This window comes from Ciconia boyciana, chromosome 2 (assembly GCF_034638445.1).
Source record: "Ciconia boyciana chromosome 2, ASM3463844v1, whole genome shotgun sequence".
In the NCBI taxonomy this organism is placed as follows: Eukaryota; Metazoa; Chordata; class Aves; order Ciconiiformes; family Ciconiidae; genus Ciconia; species Ciconia boyciana.
In genome coordinates, this window is record NC_132935.1 from 98,708,467 (window position 1) to 98,727,116 (window position 18,650).

An 18,650-nucleotide genomic window follows, 5' to 3' on the forward strand; every position below is an offset into this window, starting at 1 on the left:
CACATGAAGGAGAAAGTGGTGATTGGGAATAGCCAGCATGGATTTACAAGGGTAAATCATGCTAGACCAACCTAACTGCCTCCTGTGATGAGATGACTTCATCTGTGGATGAGGGGAAAGCAGAGGATGTTGTCTACCTTGAGTTTAGCAAGGCTTTCCATGTAGTCTCCCACAGAATCCTTGTATCCAATTTCAGATGGTACTGCCTAGATAGGCAAAAAATTGACTGGATCACTGGTCAAAAGGGCTCATGCTCTGTCCAGAGGCTGGTTACACTGGAGTTCCTCAGGGGTCTGTCCTGTCTGATATCTTTATCAATGACCTAGAGGGAGAGACAGGATGCAGTACTATCAGGTCTAAGGGCTAATGATAGTAAGTGGAGGGTGTAGTTATAGAATCATAGACTCATAGAATAATTTAGGTTGGAAAAGACCCTTAAGATCATTGAGTCCAACCGTTAACCTAACAGTGCTAAGACCACCACTAAACCATGTCCCTAAGCACCACATCTACACATCTTTTAAATACCTCCAGGGATGGTGACTCAACCATCCATATAGTTGATATGCTTGAGATCAGGCCTGCCATTCGGAGGGATTGACACTGGCTAGAGGACTAGGACACCAGGAACCTCATGAAATTCAGTGAGGACAAATAGAATCCTTAGTCCATCCGAGATAAACCCCCTGCATAGGCCAGGGCATGACTGGCTTGGTAGCAGCTCTGGTGAAAAGGACATAGGAGGCTTGGGGTAGGCTGAGTTTGCCACTGAGTTTGTCAGTGGCAAACTCCAGCAGCAGTAAAAGTGCCTCAAACTGTATCAACAGGAGCAGAGATGGCAGATCAAGGCAATTATTTCATTTTACTTGGCACTTATTAGACCACAGCTGGCATAGTGGGTCCAGCCTTGACTCTCCCAGTATGTGAAAGCTGTTGATAGACTTGTATGACTCTATTGGAGGGCCAACAGGATGCCTGGGGGTTGAAGCATGAGACTTGTGAGGAGAGGCTGAGGCACTGGGGTTTGTTCAGCCTGCGGAAGAGAACAGCAACTTTCCAGTTCGGAGTATCTCCGTAACGGAGAAGATATGGCTGGTCTCTCTGCCAAAGAATGAGACACAAAGGTTATAAATGAACTGGGGAGGCTCTGGCTAGATAGAAGGAAAAAAAAAATGGACACTATGAGGATAATTAGGTAGTGGAATAGATTACCCAGAGGGGTCATGCAGCCTCTACATGGAGGATTTTAAGACTTGACTGGACAAAGCCATAAGCAACCTGGGACATCCCAAAGTCCCTTCCACTCTGAATTATTTTGATAACTCTCAGGATGGATCTTCTCCATCTTCTCTGTAGAACTTCCTCCATGTAATACAGTTCATATCAGTCTATGTATTTAAAGTTAGTGCGTATGCTGCTGGAAAATTACATAAAAGGTTGCCCCCCTAGTTTTAACTAAACAAGATCTAAGACAATTTGAGCAAAAACATCACTAGACTGGATGCGACAACATTTTTTTATTGTCTTAATACAAGTGAATAGATTAAGAGATCTGAAATGTTGTAAAGCAATGTACATACTGAATAAATAATATGCACAGGAGAGTCACGTCCACATTATAACACTGGCTAGTATTCAGAATACTTAAAATAAATCCAGTGACATTGGATAAAGTCCATAAAAATGCTATCCTGTCTTCCCTTGTATGAAATTGTTCAAGTATAAAAAAACCCAATACAGTGTAAAATATCAAATTCCATTTCGGTCAAGAATAAAAATTGCAAGTATTGTAGTTTCACAGGACAATGTAAAGCAGCATTTTCTAGCAAAGGGAAAAATAGTCAGTCTACATACAGATGAGTGAGAGAACAGCACTAATGTATTTGAGAGGTCTACATGAAAAACTAGTAGAGGGAAAAAGAATGAACTAGCAATATTTTATGTAAAAACCTAAAAAAGTGTTAATTTAAGAGTACCCTCATACAGTGCACATACTGAATTTAAATAAATCCAAGTCAACATCCTTAGTTAATTAGGTTAATATTTAATATGCTACATCTAAGCCTACTAAATAATTTATGCCATGAGATGAATACATAATTTTACAGTGTCACATCTAAAGTTGCTTTCTTTAGAGCGCAGCATAGTAAAACTTTCAAAATAAATACTTCTTTTTAAATAGCATAACAATTAAGGCACAGTATAAATCACATACCATTAACCCTTCAAGAACAGCAGTCTTGGTAACAAAAGTTGCCTTGTGTACTGTATGTTTGCTAATAAATATTTTAAATATAATCCTGAAATAGATATTAAAATTGTACAAATGGTTTCAGAAAAGAAAATTCCCTTAAAACAGTTCTTAAAGGTTTTAATTCATTAAGCTTCTTCCTGCCTTTATTCACAAGTTACGAATAGATGCAATAAATAGAAAGAGAAGGCTGTTGTAGTAAAGGGCTGATCCTATTTTAGAATCAGAATAGCTGACACCAGCAGTTAAAGTTTCCCAAAAGTGAAACAGGATGGGGCGAGGGATTAGGATGTGACAAGCTCATCACATGAGCACGAGTGATGTGTTCTGTCCAGAACTGTCTGTGTTATTGATTGTCTCTACAGCTGTTGCACCCCTTACTTCCACATCACTTGCTCCATAGTTCCACTCATCCAGAGGACAGAGAAGAAAATAACTTTGGTGCCTGTCCGCCATCTTACTAGCCGGCCATCTTCCTTGGGTTGTTCGATGCCCATTAGTGAGACAGTGAGAAGACACTATCTCACGAAGACAACTTCTGAAAGCTAGAAAGGACAATCAGTGCTTTAAGCTCGTTTCCTCTTAAAATGGATAAAGATTACATATTGCTGACTCAGTTTTTTCCCTGGTTCAAACTTTTCAAATACCATTTTCTTACTTATAAAAGGCAGTTTTGCTTCCCTGATACTCTAAAAAGTACACCTTTGCTTTTTTTGGTTCTTGTTTGTTTGTTTGGAAATATGAAGTCCCATTGCTACTCCTGCCACTCTTTCATGACAGTACAGTATTTTTTTTTCCCATTTTCTTCTGGCTTGATACTTGAAACTAGACATGCCGCACTACCCCTCCCCTCTAACAACATTATTTGGATGCATACTGTATGAAGACAGTGGAATAAAAATCTTTAGTTTTGCAATAGCATCGCTTTCCTTAAAGCTCCTTAGTTAATATCAATTGTCTCTGATTAACTACTTATACTGGAAGGCTGAAAAGAGGAAGAGGAAGAAAGAGCTTCCTTCAGGAGTCCATCTGCTATTGCATACGGTCTGTCTGCAGCTGTTGGGGCTGGTACTGGCCAAAAGCGGCTGCGGCCGCAGCAGCCGTCCCAGGCGCTGCTGCGGTGATGGGCTGCTGCACCGCGTAGCCGTAGCCCCCCGCCGCCACGTACCCGGCAGCGGCAGCCGGCGAGGCAGCGTACGGGTACTGCTCGTAGGCGGCGGCGGCAGCGGCCGAGTACTGGGCATACGCAGCTCCGGTGTAATCAATGTAAGGCGTAGTGGAAGCAGCGGCTGCTGCGGGCTGAACGTGGGGAATTACCACTCCGGGCTGCACAAAAGCCTGTGGATAGACATAGTGAGCAGGGATCCTGTTGAAAGATGGGAGAGGGAGTTAGAGTTGGTACGCAAGTCAGCGCCTAAACATCATATCCATACTCCGAACTAAAACAAACTCAATTTAGTTGTTGTTATGTGCATAGGGTTGCCACAATAACTAGACTCAATGGACCAATTATCAGTTCACTGGCCCGAAGAGATGCATCGCTCCAAAGCACAGCATTATAGCCGAGTTAAATAGGAGTGTTTAATGTTGCTTGAGGATATTATGTTTAATGCTATTAAAATCTTTAGAAGGACCAGGATTACTGATGTCAGTTTTAAGACAACTCTAAAGGAGTAAGCTTGATTATTCCATCTGGAAAATTGCAGTATGTGTTTTTCAAATCACCTGTAAGTCATTTTTATTACCCTGCTTCTCACTTAACTACTCAACTCTTAGTAAAATTATTTCCTGCAATACTTTTATTATTAGTAACTGAGCAGTTTGACAGCATCACTATAATGAGTTTGACAATAGCCAATAAGGCAACAAAATGGTTGAACCCTGACTTTATGTAAAGTCTTCTCGGGGAGCGGGGGGAGAGTGTATTGTGGCAACCCTACTTAAGTTGCTATGCAGACTCAGCACACATTAATTTCTCTGCAACCTCAGTCACCCTTATTAAAAATAAGAAAAACAACAACACAGGCGACAAAGGAGTTTAAATAAAGTTCACAAGTGTGGTAAACACAGCAAGAATCACACTTTCCAAACGAACGATAGTGCAGCTCACTCCGTCACAAGAGGCCATTGAGGGGAAGCTACATAGATGCTATTAAAATCCATAACAGTGACTCCTAAGTACATGTGCATCACACTTTATAAAAGTTCATAAGGACACAAGGGTCAAACCTGTTTGATTATCAGGCCACTGATGTCCTGTTTTGTGCCAGCTTGTTTATTTCTATGCAAGACATACAGCATAGAGTTTTTTGGGAGGTGGGCATAGGATTAAGTCTAAATAGATCTGGTGCTTAACAAAAGCAAAAGAACAAGTTTACAGCTTAAGAAATAACCATTCTGAACAGATCAGTACACACACTTTCCCATTGTCTCCAAGTCACAAAACTTGCCTCCTTGGCTTGTTTACGTAGCCCTTCAGTTTTGAAAATTGGTCATATCATTGTCTTAGCACACAAGCGTACGTAAAATACAACTATGAGATGAACTTCTATCATATAATATGATTTAAAAAAATATACTCAATATAATTCTAATTTTACATTCATAACCCTCTCTTGCATCTGGATTTCCACAGAGAAGTCCTTCACATATGCAACTCCTTTCCAGTCAGTGAATCTTTACAAGTCCATGAAAAACTGCTTGTGCAGATTTACTACTATTTCATACTGAACTTTACCTTTACAGACAACTCCAAAGACTGCACCAACCTTTTAGCGCACTGTAAGCACAGATGCAAATTGCAACGGTTAAAACTGTCCTCTTTTCTCCAAATTCAAGATTTAATGGAAAGGGGGTTTTTTTGTTTGTTTCATTTTTAAAATAATTTCAAGATTTACTTAAGTGGTCAACAAGGAAACATTTCAGTTGGAAGGGACACTGTCAACTAGATTCATAACAAAACATAGTTTAAACTAAGTGATAGGCTTAGTTTTCTAACAAACAGCCTCATTTTCTTTTTAAGAAAAAAAGAGCTCAGTTGATTGAATAGGAATATTAGCAGAGAGAAATGTTCAGTTGCTGTGTTTAAGACATGAACACCACAATCATAAAAACCCAACATGTCAATGAAATTCATTTCCTACTGTGTGAAGGGAGAAATGGAAAAAAGTGACAAATAGGGATTGGGAAAGGAAAGAAAACATAAGAGAAAACCATAAGTTGGGTTTTTACACTCACCTAATTTATGAAGGGATTAGCCAGAAGTGCATTTGAAGCATACTTAAGCTGGCTCTGTGCATTTAAGTATACATCATTACCTGAGCTCTCCATACAAAATGGATGAGCATAAACAAGCATTTTGTATTGGTCACCAATCAAGTACAATCCTAATAAATATAACACCATGTTTTTTAAGTATTAAGGAAAGAGGTATAAAACCAAATTTGAAGTCACCGAGAGCCTCTTCTGCATCATTAAGAATCCATTTAACACCACATCAAAGGAATCTTTACATACAGCATTTATGAAAGAGAGTAATTCAAACAGAAGAGACAGTAAGCAAGCTTATCTAGCTGCTTGTGTTGACCTGAACTGATGTTACTAAGATTTTCTGAAAGCATTAGGACACTCAGCCATATCCTTGAAAAAGACAGAAAGATACATGTGCTCCCACTTAAACTCTTGTGGCTTGTTTTATTTAAGCCAAGAAACTAACAGGTGGTGAAGTTATGAAACATTATCTGTTTGCCACATCTTACCCTACAATAAACATAAACCCTGTGCAGGCTCCTCACCACCATGCCATTTCACACATGATGATTGACAGCATAAGCTGCAGTGGGGCTATTTTTGATCATCTGTCATGCTACAACTGTTTTGAGTCAAGTAAAATGGCTTTATATGGCCAAAGTAAATTTCTACCTACTGCAGAGGCCAGCACATGTAGATCTCAGCCATTCAGAACCCAACTGCTTTTAATGCTCTGCCAGGTCAAAAGCTGAAAAAGCAATTCCCAGTTATGCTGGATATCCTTAGTATCCTTAATTTTAATAAAAGCTGCTGCTTTACTTTTGAGAGTAAGAGTATGAGAATTATACATGGTTTAAGCTTTCTTTGCTGGCAGTAGTTTTTATTTTGGAACGTATATTTACTGTTTTACGCTTTTGTAATAAAGGAAAAGGGAAGTCACATTTAATTTTAGCAGTAACTGTAGCTTTGGGATATTCAAAACTGAATGACATACACTCCTTCCATGTGCCTTAAGACCTTCATTGTTGTTACAACAGAAGACTTGTGTTTAACTAAGACCTGAAAAATAATCCTATAAGCAATAATAAAGTGAAAGCTAATTGTTTCAAAGGAAAGAAAGGACTTTCTAGACTAATGCAGAGAGCTGTGGCATACAGAAATTCAGTAGTAGTAGCACATCACTGACTCTCAACATTAAATTCTTGTGAAAGTAGATATAACTTTGAACAAAATGTTTTGCTTTGGCCCTTGCATGGCATCGTCTGGTTTTGTAAGCATAATTAAAGAGTAGCTTTTCACCAATGGACAGCTTTCCTTATAGCAGAAATAGGTTACATAAACATCGAGACATACAAGACCCTTAATATGCTTCCTTTTAAATTTGTGCCTGATACCATTAAGAGGACATTTAGCATTGTGCAGCTTAACTTCTGACTGTTGCGGCTTCATTCCCTCTTTCCAGATTATCCATAGTCTAGTATTACACAAGTCTTTTGATCATAAGCTCAAGAGAGGGCTTTTCCTTCTCTCAAGAAAGGCAGAATTGCCTAACTCTTGGAAGATAGTACCAAGCAGGTAGTATCAGCTACCCATTTGATAACGAACTTAACTTTGGATTTAGCTCTGGTCTTACTAAAAACAGTGGGAATGTTCTCATTTTGATCGAGGTACAAGTTTTAGATAGAAAATAAAGAGAAAAAAATCTCTCCAACAGAACAAGTCATATCCTACACCAATAGCTCTGTATAACCCCATATTTTCCCAGCAATATTAAAGTAAAAATTACATAAGCAAAATGAGAAAAGCTATCTTAGGAGGCAAAGTCATCTTCCCCCTCCATAAACTCCTATTGAATTGAGAGATAGTATTTTAATAAACAATCCTGAAAACAGAGCTGTATTGATAACCAGTCCTGCGATCAAACAGCTTTCTACGAAACGCACCAACAGTAAGATAGATGCTGAATGTAAAGAGCAGGGAGAAATGTTATTTGGTGGATGAATTTATCTCTGCAGCACTGAATAAAGAAAAATTCCCAGCATTTTAAATGCTTCATGCATTGAGGCTAATCTAGTTTCTGGCTCCCTCCACCACAATAATGTTGTACTTAATTCAGAATATTGTAGTTCTGCATCTTCTCAGTAAAAGTAATGTAACATAATCCAATTATTTTCATTTTCTTGTTTGATAGGTGGGGAACCACATCAAAATGCTGCTGACCATACCAGAATATGGCAGTACCTCACTAATTTGCACTCTGGTAGGAAAAAACCCCCCACAAAACATTTGCAGCTTTTGTGTATCAATTAGCAGAGTATCAGTAGTGAATCACCACCACGACCCATTTGACACAGCATATTAGTAACGTGTACTTTTTAAAAGTGCAACTGCACAGAAGGAAGAAATGCTTTAAGGTGACCATATATTTCAGTGCAATCTATGTAACATCCTCTAAGAGTGAACTCTTCAATAAAAGTAGATTCAAGTAAGCACTGAAACAATCTCTCTTATTGTCAAGGAATATAGTGAACGAAGATGTTCATTCACCCTAATGAATGCTGTTCTTAATCTGAACTACATTCTTTACAAAAGGTACAAGTCATTGGAATTTTGAGGATGAAGCAGGATTAGTAATCTCCTTTGTTTGCACATAGTAAAAGAAAGGCAAAAGCCAAGGATTAAAAATGACCAATTTCATATATACATGACCCTACGACCAACATTCCTTTTCTTCAGATTTATGTACATTGCATTAGAAATAAAACCTTATTCAGCCTGCTGGAAGAATTTCCCTGACCTAAACACAATTTACATGATCTATTGTTGGCTCTGGGTAAGGAAAGCAAGAAAGAGCCCTTCATTTGTGCAGTCCTTTAAGGAAGGGATTGCCACAGGTTCTCCTTTTCTGTTGTGCTCAGCAAATACTCAGTCTCTCCACAGCTGATCCCTGGGCAGTCCACTGGTTCCTCTTTGCAATAAGTGCTTTAACAGCTCTGGAGACAACACGCTCCACCTCCTGCCTACCTTAGGGCAGGCATCATAAACTGATTGCTGCATTTACACTGTCGTTTCCTCACACTTTGAAGAAGTCAAACAAAATACAGTAGAGAATAATCAGAAAAAGAAGAAAAAAAAAAGACAAAAAGTTTTCCAGAACCTCCCCATGTGTCTCAGAAGAATCAACATTCTCTTTTAAAAGTACATAAAGTTTCTAGGAAAACTTTTTCCTACAGTTTTGAGGACAGGAACTGTTTCCTACCGTTTTTACAAATCAAACTACCAAGAATCTATTGTTGCTTAATAACAGCTAGGTACAATATTCTAAGGCTATTCTAGTCAAATAAACAAAATACATGTGACGCATTTTCCCTACTTTATTGTTAGCTTACTCATTAATTAGCAAAATGCATTATTTTGCAATGAGTTTCTCAGTCAGTGTGCATTAGTGAAGTGACACTGTATGGAAAGTTTAAAGCAGACTTCACCTCCTAATTATAGGCCTATAAGAAGCAAGAGTTAGATCTACTTAGGAATAGTATACTCAAGTAAAGGAGAAATGCGCTACATATTAAAGACAGATTGAAGAAAAAACCCTCAAATTAGAAAGCCCAAATGGACGCACATTGTTAATAAGGAGCTCCACACCCCTCCCAAGAACAAACCCCCCCCCAAATTATGAACATGCAAGCAATACGCTGATTTACTTAAAAATCAAGAAGTCACACAATTTAGCACTCACTACAAAATATGGTTAAAAAAGTCACAGGCTACAGCTTGAAAGCAAGGAAAAAAAAAAAAGGCCCTTTGCTCCCCATGGCAAAGTCACTCCTCAACAACAAAAACAAAATTAAAAAGACCCCCCCAAAAAACTTTCACTACAGCTCTTTCAATTAAATAAAAGCACACAGTTTAGCTATCAACACCACTTCATTACTGTAATAAATAAATAAAAAAAGCACACGGAGGTCTATTGACTATATGAAAAAAAACATACATGCATCGTTAATCACCATTTTAGCTTGTTTGTGTTTGAGTCTACTGGTTACAGAGTTTAATTCCAAACAGAACTATTCCACCTCTTATCATCATATCCTTCTGATCAGTTATCTTAACTGTAAACGATCCCTGTCAGATTAGAAAGAGATAAATAACATTGAGTCAAGCTGAAAAAAGAGAAATGGGGCACAGCAATCTTGCATCAAGTCATACCTCCTTGTTTTACCATAGGGTCATACAGGACTGGACTGCTTAGGTGGAGGGGACACATCCCACACAACTTGACTCAGCTGCGGCATTTAGAACATGACCGACAAGGTGAGCACATTTATGGGTATGCATTTATAAGTCTGAGAACTTCAGCATTGCTGATGAGTTTATAAGGCTGCTACTGCAAGAGGCCTTCAAGGATCATACTTTTTCTTTCCTTTTTTAAAGAAAAAAAAAGAAGATTTTTCCTCCCCTATTTGAGGTCCCATTGAATAGACTTACCCAAAAGGCCTCTGTATGAGAGCTGGATGAAGCTGCTGGACACCAAAGGCAAAACCTACCAACAAAAACACATCACATTCTCTGTATGGGTGTTCTTTTGGCCACTTACTTACGCTATCTATACAGACGCGCACGAACGCAGAGTAACAGCTTTCATTAACAACCTCTGAAAGGCTGCAGAACCACAAATTAGAAAGCAAAATATATCAATCCATATATACATGCACACACATACATACAGACAGAACTTAAAACAGTAAAGCACATGCTTTCCTAGAGATGTTTAGAAGAACGACTTTTTCTAAACAACAAGCACAAGGTTTTCATTCACATTTTATTTTGTGCTCCATTCTGGTCCCTCACCTTAGCCTCTGAAGGGTTATACGATACTTTCTATTCATCAGTGTATTTGTGTACTTTGTGCAGACTTAAATTCGAGCCATCTCTACTCGTGAGGACTTAGCGTGGGGGTCAAATCCTACCTTCATTTCTGTTCAAGCGCCCAAGCATAAACCCCTTCTTTCCTTGGTGGGGACTTAATTACTCACACAAGTGTTCCTCAGGCTTAGCACACAGGAATTCAGAGCAGCCTCCTTTAGAGCACAAACGTGCACACACTCTGCGCTCCTGTCTCCCTTGCTGCAAAGCAGCAGTTTGGGAAGTGGCTAGGGCATCAGATTGGCTCAGATGTGGTCTCAGGAAGAGCCGTTTCATTTTAAAGTCTGCATAATAGCTCCCATTCGTTTGGGGAGTTCGCATTAAGATATTGTTTGTATTAATAAGACCGCACACATTGGAAGCGATTAATTCCGAGGCCAATCTTTCCCTGCAACGATACTGTAAATGGTCAGCGCCACCACGTTCCCAGCAGTAGGAATAACCAATGAAGTGTCTGAGCTGTGGAAGTCTTCCTGGGGAACTGCAGATATTTCATCACTGATTGCTTTTGGTTTTTAAATAAGGCACATGTCCAAAACAGCCAGAAACTTACTACAGGCTGCATTTTAAAAAGTCAAAACCAAAGCACATCCAAACACTGAGCGTACTTCAGGGAAGTGCCGGCCAGCACTACCTTTTCTAAAGTTTTACTCTCTTCAAAAACCTGAGGTACAGAGAGAAAAGCCGTTCAGGGCCGCTTCCTCACCTGGCTGCATTATCCGCGGCTTGGCACCCAGGTACGCCAGGTTCACGTTGGCTTTCCTGCCATCGATGATGGGGTTGGGGTCTTTACAAGCCCGTTCCGCAGCAGCTCTGTCAGCCATGGTGACCTTAACGGGCGATGCTGCGCATTAGAGCCCTTTCCGCGGGAGAAGGAGAAGCCTCTCGCCCAGGGCAGCCACCCAGCTGCTACCCGGGCGGCGAGGGGGGACAGCCGGGGCGGCGAGGGGCCCCCGCCCGCCGGCCGAGTGGAACGCAGCGTCCCGGCGGCCGCGCCGGCAGCGGGGCTCCGGGAGCCGCGGCCGGCGCAGGGCGGAGGGCGCGGAGCGGGCTCCGCCGCCGGCAGATAACCCCGGCGCGGCCGTATCAGGGAGCAACAGGCGCTGGCGGCGCTGCGAGAAATGAGGCAATTCCCCCCCACCCCACCTCCGTTTTCAGTAATCCCCCCCCCAGCTCACCGGCAGGGAGAGAAAAAAAAAAGGGAGAAAAAGCAAAAAGCCGAACTGCCCGACACCTCCTCCCGTCCCCGAGCCGCCCGGCTCCTTGCAGCGACCCCCGCAGAAGTTTCTCCGCGATGCCCACGCAGCCGCCCACCTGCCCCCTCCCCGCCCCGCGCCCCGGCACTTACAAAGCCGTATCCCCGGGACTTGCCCGTCTGCCGGTCGGTGATGACCACCGCCTCCTCGATGTCCCCGAAGACCTCGAAGTACTTGCGCAGGCTGGAGTCGGTGGTGTGGTAGGGCAAGCCCCCGACGAAGATCTTGGTGTAGGTGGTGTCCTTCTGCGTCGTGTGCATCTTCCGCCCGGCCCTGCGCGCCGCGCCGCGCTCTGCACCCACGCGTGGCCGCCGGGGCGTGCGGGTCCTGGGCGGCGAGACCCGCTTCCAGAGTCAGCCCCGCTCTTTTTTGCTTTTTGATTTTTTTTTCTCCTCTCTGCCCCCCCGTCGTCCCCCCGCCACCCAGTTACAATGCAATCCCCTTTTGCCTTTGCAAACCCAGCTTCCTCCTCCCTCACGAGCGGAGCCCCGCAGCCTCCGGAGGTTTCGAGGTAGGTACCGGCAAAAGGAGGAGGGGAGGCCGGGCAGCAGCCAGCCTGGCGGCCGTAGCGCTGGAAACGAGCAGAAGCACCAGCTGGAAGAGGAGCACAGGGCCTGGGCGCTAACAACTGAGTGGCCTCCCCCCTAAAAGCCACCGGGTCGGGCACTCTCGGTTCCTCCTCCTCCTCGCAGGGGCGGGGACGGCGGCGGGGCGGACCCCGCGCTCGGCCGCGGCCCAGCCGGGGCTGACACACAGCTGTTGGCACCAGCTGGATGCCCCCCCGTGCGGCGGGAGCCGGCCCTCGGAGCCGTCAGGCAAAGGGGCTGCAAAGGGGCTGCTTCAGAAGGGCCCCGCGGGGAGGCTCGGTGCCCTCCGAGGCAGGTTTGCCCCGGGCTTGTGCAAATACGAAGTGCCGGAGGCAGGGTCTGGTGGGGACACCGCTGCCCGGCCAGCCCGGGAGCCCGCGGGCAGAGCCGGCTCACTGGGAGCTGGCGGTCCTCAGGTGTTTCGATCCCTCCCCGCAGGCTTGTGGTGAAACCCCTGCCACCCTCACTTACCTCTCTCCCCAGCAAAGCTATGGTGCCGCAGCAGTTCCATTATTATTGTTGTCGTGGTGGTGATGGTGGTTGTGGTTCTTGTCATTGGGTTGGACAGAGGATGAAAAAAAATGGTAAAGCTGCTTGCCTTGTTTTTCTCTTCTCTTGCTGCCTCTGCCCTGTGCTGGGACTGGGAAGGATGCAGAGGAACAAAAAGAAAGGAACGTCTGTGTAACATGGAGAGGCAGAGGACTGTGGGAGTTGGGGGGAAGGGAGACTCACAGGGAGACAGGAAGGATGCGAGGAAGGTTTAAGATTGGGGAAAACATGTGTGTACATGTGTATAGACTTCTAAACCATTCCCTTGTGGTTCCAAAGTCTTGATAAGTACTGGTGTCTCTTTTTCCTCTTTCTCCGACTTCCTCTGTCTGTTAGACTTTTTCCTGTGAAGTCCCCTTCTACCTTAGAAAAAAGAGCAATGCATCAGTTGCAGGAGGGACTTTCACAAAGCTCTTCAGCCCCTCCAGTACCAAACGTTAACCATAAAGACGACACTTAGCCCTAAACTTAGGCCCTGCTTGCCCCATATCTAACCTTGGCCCCATTTGATTTTTTCAGCAGTCATTGTCCTAGTTCTAATGGCCTGTAGGATACTAGGCCATGCTGTCACTAAACCCTACTTGATCCTTCAGACTCTCCAGATTAAATCATTTGGTTTAATATGTCAGGACTAACTCAGGTTGAAGCTTAGCAACCCTAGCAGGATCCAGATGTAAATGTTGCTTTTCAGCTCGAGCTATGACAAGCCCTTAACCTTGGCCTGAATCCAGTTAGGCCAGCTAACTGCCCCAAAATTTCTCCCAGCATGGCTCTCATGTTGGTCTGGAACATTGTGTTAAACCTGACACTCGAGCCGCTTCTGTTCCAAGGGCTAATCATAACCTTAAACTCTGGCCCAGTGACCTGAACTTAAATACTAGCCCAACTAAAGGTGTCAGCACTCAGGAGAGCACTGCAGCACACAAACCACTTAGGAGTACATTTAACTTCTCAGCCCCTTGTGGACCTGAAAGATGAACTTCACCTAAAACCAAACATAGCCCATCTCATCACATTTCCTTTCCCTTGCTGTGTCCAGCACTCCTGCATGTCTTGTGGCATCTGCAGGAATGGTGAATTAGCCTAGTTTTGCAGTCATTACACAAACTCCTGTATGAAGGCCAGAAAAGTAATATTTGGCTATCCCAGAACTAATTGCAGGTGTATTTAGGAGTTTACCTCTTTCAGTCCAAGTGGAAGATTGATGACTTTGACAGACCCATATCCAAAACCTAGCCTTTTGGTCTAACAGCAACAGCAGGTCTTCCAGATCCAGAAACAAAACCTAACTTTCCACATCTATGTCCCAACAAAGGACAAACTTGCATTTAAATAGGATTCATCAGGCAGCCCTTGCTCTAGTCTGAGTCCTTCTGTCACAAATCCAAACACAACCACAATACCCTCATTAACTTGAGGCCCAGGATGCATTTATTAATAAAAAACCCCACAGTTTATTTCTGTCAGATGTCCCTAATCTGCTTACTATTTTTGCAGCATTTACAGGTTCATGTAATGGACAAGCCTTTTCTGGTCCTTCTCTCCTAAGGCACAAACCTGATTCCAGCCAAAAGAAGCCTTAAACTAAGAACGGTAGCCCCCACAGCAATAGACCTAACTTGCACTAGCTTCATGCTACAGGCCTATAGACCCTACAAGAACTGAAAATATATCTTCAGCCCAAATTGTTGCCCATTAGATTTTTCTGTGTGCCAAACCTCATCCTATTTCAGCCTACAGGATTCACACATAATATCAGCAGTCCTTGCCCTTCTTTTTCTAACCTTAAACTGAACCATAATTGTCATCGGTACCACAGCCATTGCAAAACCCAGTGGTTCTGGGACCACAATTCTGTAATCTCATTTCTCTCACACCCTAATCCCAATCTTCAACCTAACCATAGTTTAAAGTTAAAAGAGGTGACACTGCTGTCCGGTGAGTATCCTGCGCAATCTCACTAGTACTGTCCTCCTTGTTTGATATTCCCTAGAGGATTAAGATGGTCACACAATTCTCCATCCAGTTCTCTCTCAGACCTTAGCTCTGTCCCCAGTTCAAACACTGACTGTAGCCTTAACACAAGAATTGTTACTGCTATGATCCAATGCATGTACAGTACAGTTTTCATCCTACTCTGGCAGGCTAACACATCCTCTTTTCTCAAACCAGAAGTGACCCTGGCCATTAACGGATCAAAATATATCCTGTAAGCTATGCTACAACCATTCTACTATTAGCATCCTCAATTCAAGATGGCAATCCCAATGAAATTCAGGAATAACTACAGTTCTCCAGCCCATTCTTTCCTCTAACCCAACTGTATCAGTAACACTAACACTATCACAAGAAGAGAACCCCTACTATTGAGGGGTAGCCCCTCAAAACTCAGTTTTACCTTTCGTCCCTGCCAGCATCAGACCTCTTCCTACTTTGGTGGTCCGGACAGAATCTGGGGTACAATTTTCCAGCCTTAGGATTCCTCAGGAATCCTAACCTAAATCCCAGAGAGGTGATACCTTGCCATTCTGCAACTAACTCGAGTCCATTCAGTCCATTTTCAACACAAGCCTTTATTTTTGCGTGGCACACCCTATGAAAAACAAACGCAGGCCTCCAGCTCTTACATGGATGGTCTTTACTATCTTATGACCAAATTGGGACTGATTTGGTGCTACCAGCACCAATCTATATATTACTTCAGCAGCCCTTGGAAATAAAAATATTTTCCAACTGTTTCTGAGTCTTAATCATCACTTTAACTCTAGGTTTATCCAAAGAGAGGTGACCTCTGTCATATGGAAATGAATTAAAGACCATTTGAACACTTTAGTATTCAGGAATATATTGTATACTTCTCTCCTAAAAGGTATGTTAACTCCAGATTTTAGGCTAGTCTTAACCCAAAGGAGGTGACCACCAAAAAACACCTCAGGAGGGTAGTTTTTTCAGATGACACCCATTTTGGATATGTTCTGGCCTGATTAGGGCTTGTGTCTTTGTGCTAGGGCTAGGGTTCAGTACAGTGAAGCTTGAAGAGCGAGGTTAATCTACGGAACCTGTAGGTACCACAGGAAACTGATGAAGCTGGATGAATCCTGAGATGAGGATGATACTAGAGTTAGCTGTTGGTTGGACGGTGTTTACCTGGCTATGTTGGATGTATGACTAAGTTTGCAGTCAGACTAATGGTTTTGAAGATTTAAAGGCATGGACTGTACAGCATCTATTGTGCTGCAGGGAGGTTGGTGGGCAACTTCACCAATGTCATTATCCCAATTGCTTGAGGTAATATGTATTTTGTGTTTTGGGATGGGTCAGCAGGATGATTTACTGCTAGGGATCTGGTTGTGGCTTTGGAATGCAAGTATGGAAGAAACACATTTATTCCTATATCCTGCAAATTTTGCAGTAGTGATGCCACTGGTGAAAGCGTGACAGTTCAGGCAAGCAGTGAGAACATGTGGAAAGAGGGGTGTATAAGTAGCACATTCCTGGGAGAGATGTGAAACTGGGGTTCCTAAACCCATAAAGAGATTTTGGAAATTGAACCTGGGTCACCCATGTTCTGGTAGGTACCAGAAACAGTAGACTACTGTAAAACCTGAGAGAAGGGTCGGTCCCGTAGGTGGCTATTTTGGCATTTTCAGAATCTCAGTTTTGAATCAAAGTATAATGTAGGCACCTAGGTCCTGCTGCACTCTTTATATCGCTGTGAGTCTCTCCCAGGTATGTAGGTATTGTTGCTGAAGGCTGTTGTAGATGACAATTACCTTCTATGTAATTTTAATGGTTTTAAAAAATATATCTGAAGCTATACATTAAAAAATGGTCTAATGTTTCTCTTGGAACCTAGTAACATGACTTAACGGGAGTAAGCCCCAAAAGCTATCAGTTACAATTAATTGCTTTTACTCAGAGATTTTGTGGTTTTGCTGACAAGGTAAGATAGAATAGACAACTTGCCAGCTTACCAAATGTTACCACTCACTGGTATCATCGTAACTGTAATATCATGCTTTTATTTATTTATGAGCACCATATGCCTGTCATGTCAGAAACCAGTGGATGTTATGTGTTCATTCATTAGGTTTCTGAAAACAACAAAGACCCCTGATTATATTGCACACCAGTCATTCTTGCTAGTGCTTTATTTCAGTGAATAATAGTGGTCTTCAGAACATTCAGTACACTGTCAAATAAATGCAGGTGGAATTTCTCTATATATTTACATATACATATACATACACACACATTTTATTTGCTAACACTATTATTAGAATGCCTAGGGCCTAAAACTCCATGATTTTTAGGTAGGGCTAAAAAGAAGAGTAATTATTTTTCTGTTACCTAGTAAGACCATCAGTTTGGTCAGTGAGACTTAATTTCTGCTGAAGTTCCATAATGCCATAGCTCCGTCAAAGCATTCGGCTAATAACATTAGGCATGGCTTTGTCTGCTAATCTGTGCACTTCCACCAACCACATCGCATTACAGAGAGGAGCAGAATGTCTAACCTCTGCTCTGCTTAGTGTAGACTCCTTAATGAAAAACTATGAAAAACAAACGCAGGCCTCCAGCTCTTGGATGGATGGTCTTTACTATCTTATGACCAAATTGGGACTGATTTGGTGCTTCTGGGTGCTTCCCATGGGTCGTTTCTCATGGGAATATTCTTCCCTTTAAAGGGCAGTGGAGGAGGTGACACAGAATTTCAGTGATTCAGCAAACAAAATTCAAAGCTTGTGAAACTGTGGGTGCAAAACATATTGCCTATATATAGGAAAGTAATAGGCATGTCAGGTGAAGCAGGGGTGAGTGATAAGTGTACCCAGAAGGTCGAATGCATTCATAAAGGCCACAATGAGCACATGATGTTGGTAGGGGAACACATGGAAAGGAGTGTTAGAAAAAAAAACAAGGGAAAGGGTTTATGAATACCAAATCATGAGTGCTATACTGAATAGTACTTCCCAGTGCTAGAACAGGTCAGAAGATAGAATGAGGCTAGTGCCTGGCATGAACTGAAGTTGTCGTATGATGCTGTAATGGAGGGAGCGCTGACACCAGAGGCTGAACCTGCAAAATCACAAAGCTCCTACACCCGCCATGTGATGCACTGAGAGTTAGGAGAACAATGATTCTTAATGTTGACAACAAGCGAGGCAGCTGTGCAGGGGAAGGAATAAACGTGGATTTGCAGACTAGCTGAAGCTTAGAAATGGGAGTGTGAAACACCAGACTCTCATACTTAACCTGTCCTGGTCACAGGCAACTAAGAGGCAGACATTTAACAAATCTGCAAAATCCCATTGATGTTGATTTGTGTGGTGTAATAGCTGGATGACTCTATGCTAAGCACACTCCTGTGCATCTTTAAAATGTTGTACACCCACCCCCATCGTGATACCTGATGGGAAAACCAGTGCTCAGAGCTGCCTGCTGAGCCATATGCATGTAGCCTGGACTGATACAAACTCATTGTTTGCTTGTATTTTGTATGCAAAACAAGAAGTCCTGGTACAAAGAATATTGTTGAGAAAAAATTCTTAGCCAGTCTAAATTGGTGGAGCGCTGCTAAAAGCAAAGAAACTAAACCAAATTACATCAGGTTACATCTGGCCTTCAGTCAATATAAGCAGGAAAAAAAGAAACAGAAATACGGGGATGCTGGTGAAAGACAGAACCACTAAACTTTAGTCAGTTATGATTACAGGGGATTAAACTGATAGCAAGCTGCATGCTAGACATTAGCCTCATAGAACAGTGCACATCTGTTAGTAGAAGTAGTTTAGTAGAAAAGAAAAAAATGTGGATAGAAATGCAGAAAAT

General features: G+C 42.6%; 1 protein-coding gene across 2 annotated transcripts; it reads right to left on the bottom strand.

Moving 5' to 3' along the window:
- Positions 1-1,539: 1,539 nt before the first annotated feature.
- Positions 1,540-12,088, bottom strand: RBM24 (RNA binding motif protein 24). 2 transcript variants are annotated; one of them, XM_072853306.1, is made up of 5 exons: positions 11,775-12,088; positions 11,133-11,256; positions 9,989-10,043; positions 3,420-3,617; positions 1,540-2,796 (listed from the first exon to the last, which is right to left on the bottom strand). In XM_072853306.1, the coding sequence occupies exons 1-5, from the start codon at positions 11,940-11,942 to the stop codon at positions 2,775-2,777; spliced, it is 567 nt and encodes a 188-aa protein (XP_072709407.1). In that variant the 5' UTR covers positions 11,943-12,088; the 3' UTR covers positions 1,540-2,774. The 2 variants fall into 2 exon arrangements, with proteins under 2 accessions (XP_072709407.1, XP_072709406.1); XM_072853305.1 differs by having other exon boundaries at positions 1,540-3,617.
- Between the last annotated feature and the right edge of the window lie 6,562 nt (positions 12,089-18,650).

Coding starts and splice junctions, on each gene's coding strand:
- RBM24 (XM_072853305.1), bottom strand. CDS start 11,942: ATGCACACGACGCAGAAGGACACCACCTACACCAAGATCTTCGTCGGG. Junction 11,257..11,774: donor AGTCCCGGGGATACGGCTTT/GTAAGTGCCGGG, acceptor TCGCCCGTTAAG/GTCACCATGGCTGACAGAGC. Junction 10,044..11,132: donor GCCGCGGATAATGCAGCCAG/GTGAGGAAGCGG, acceptor TTTTGTTGGTAG/GTTTTGCCTTTGGTGTCCAG.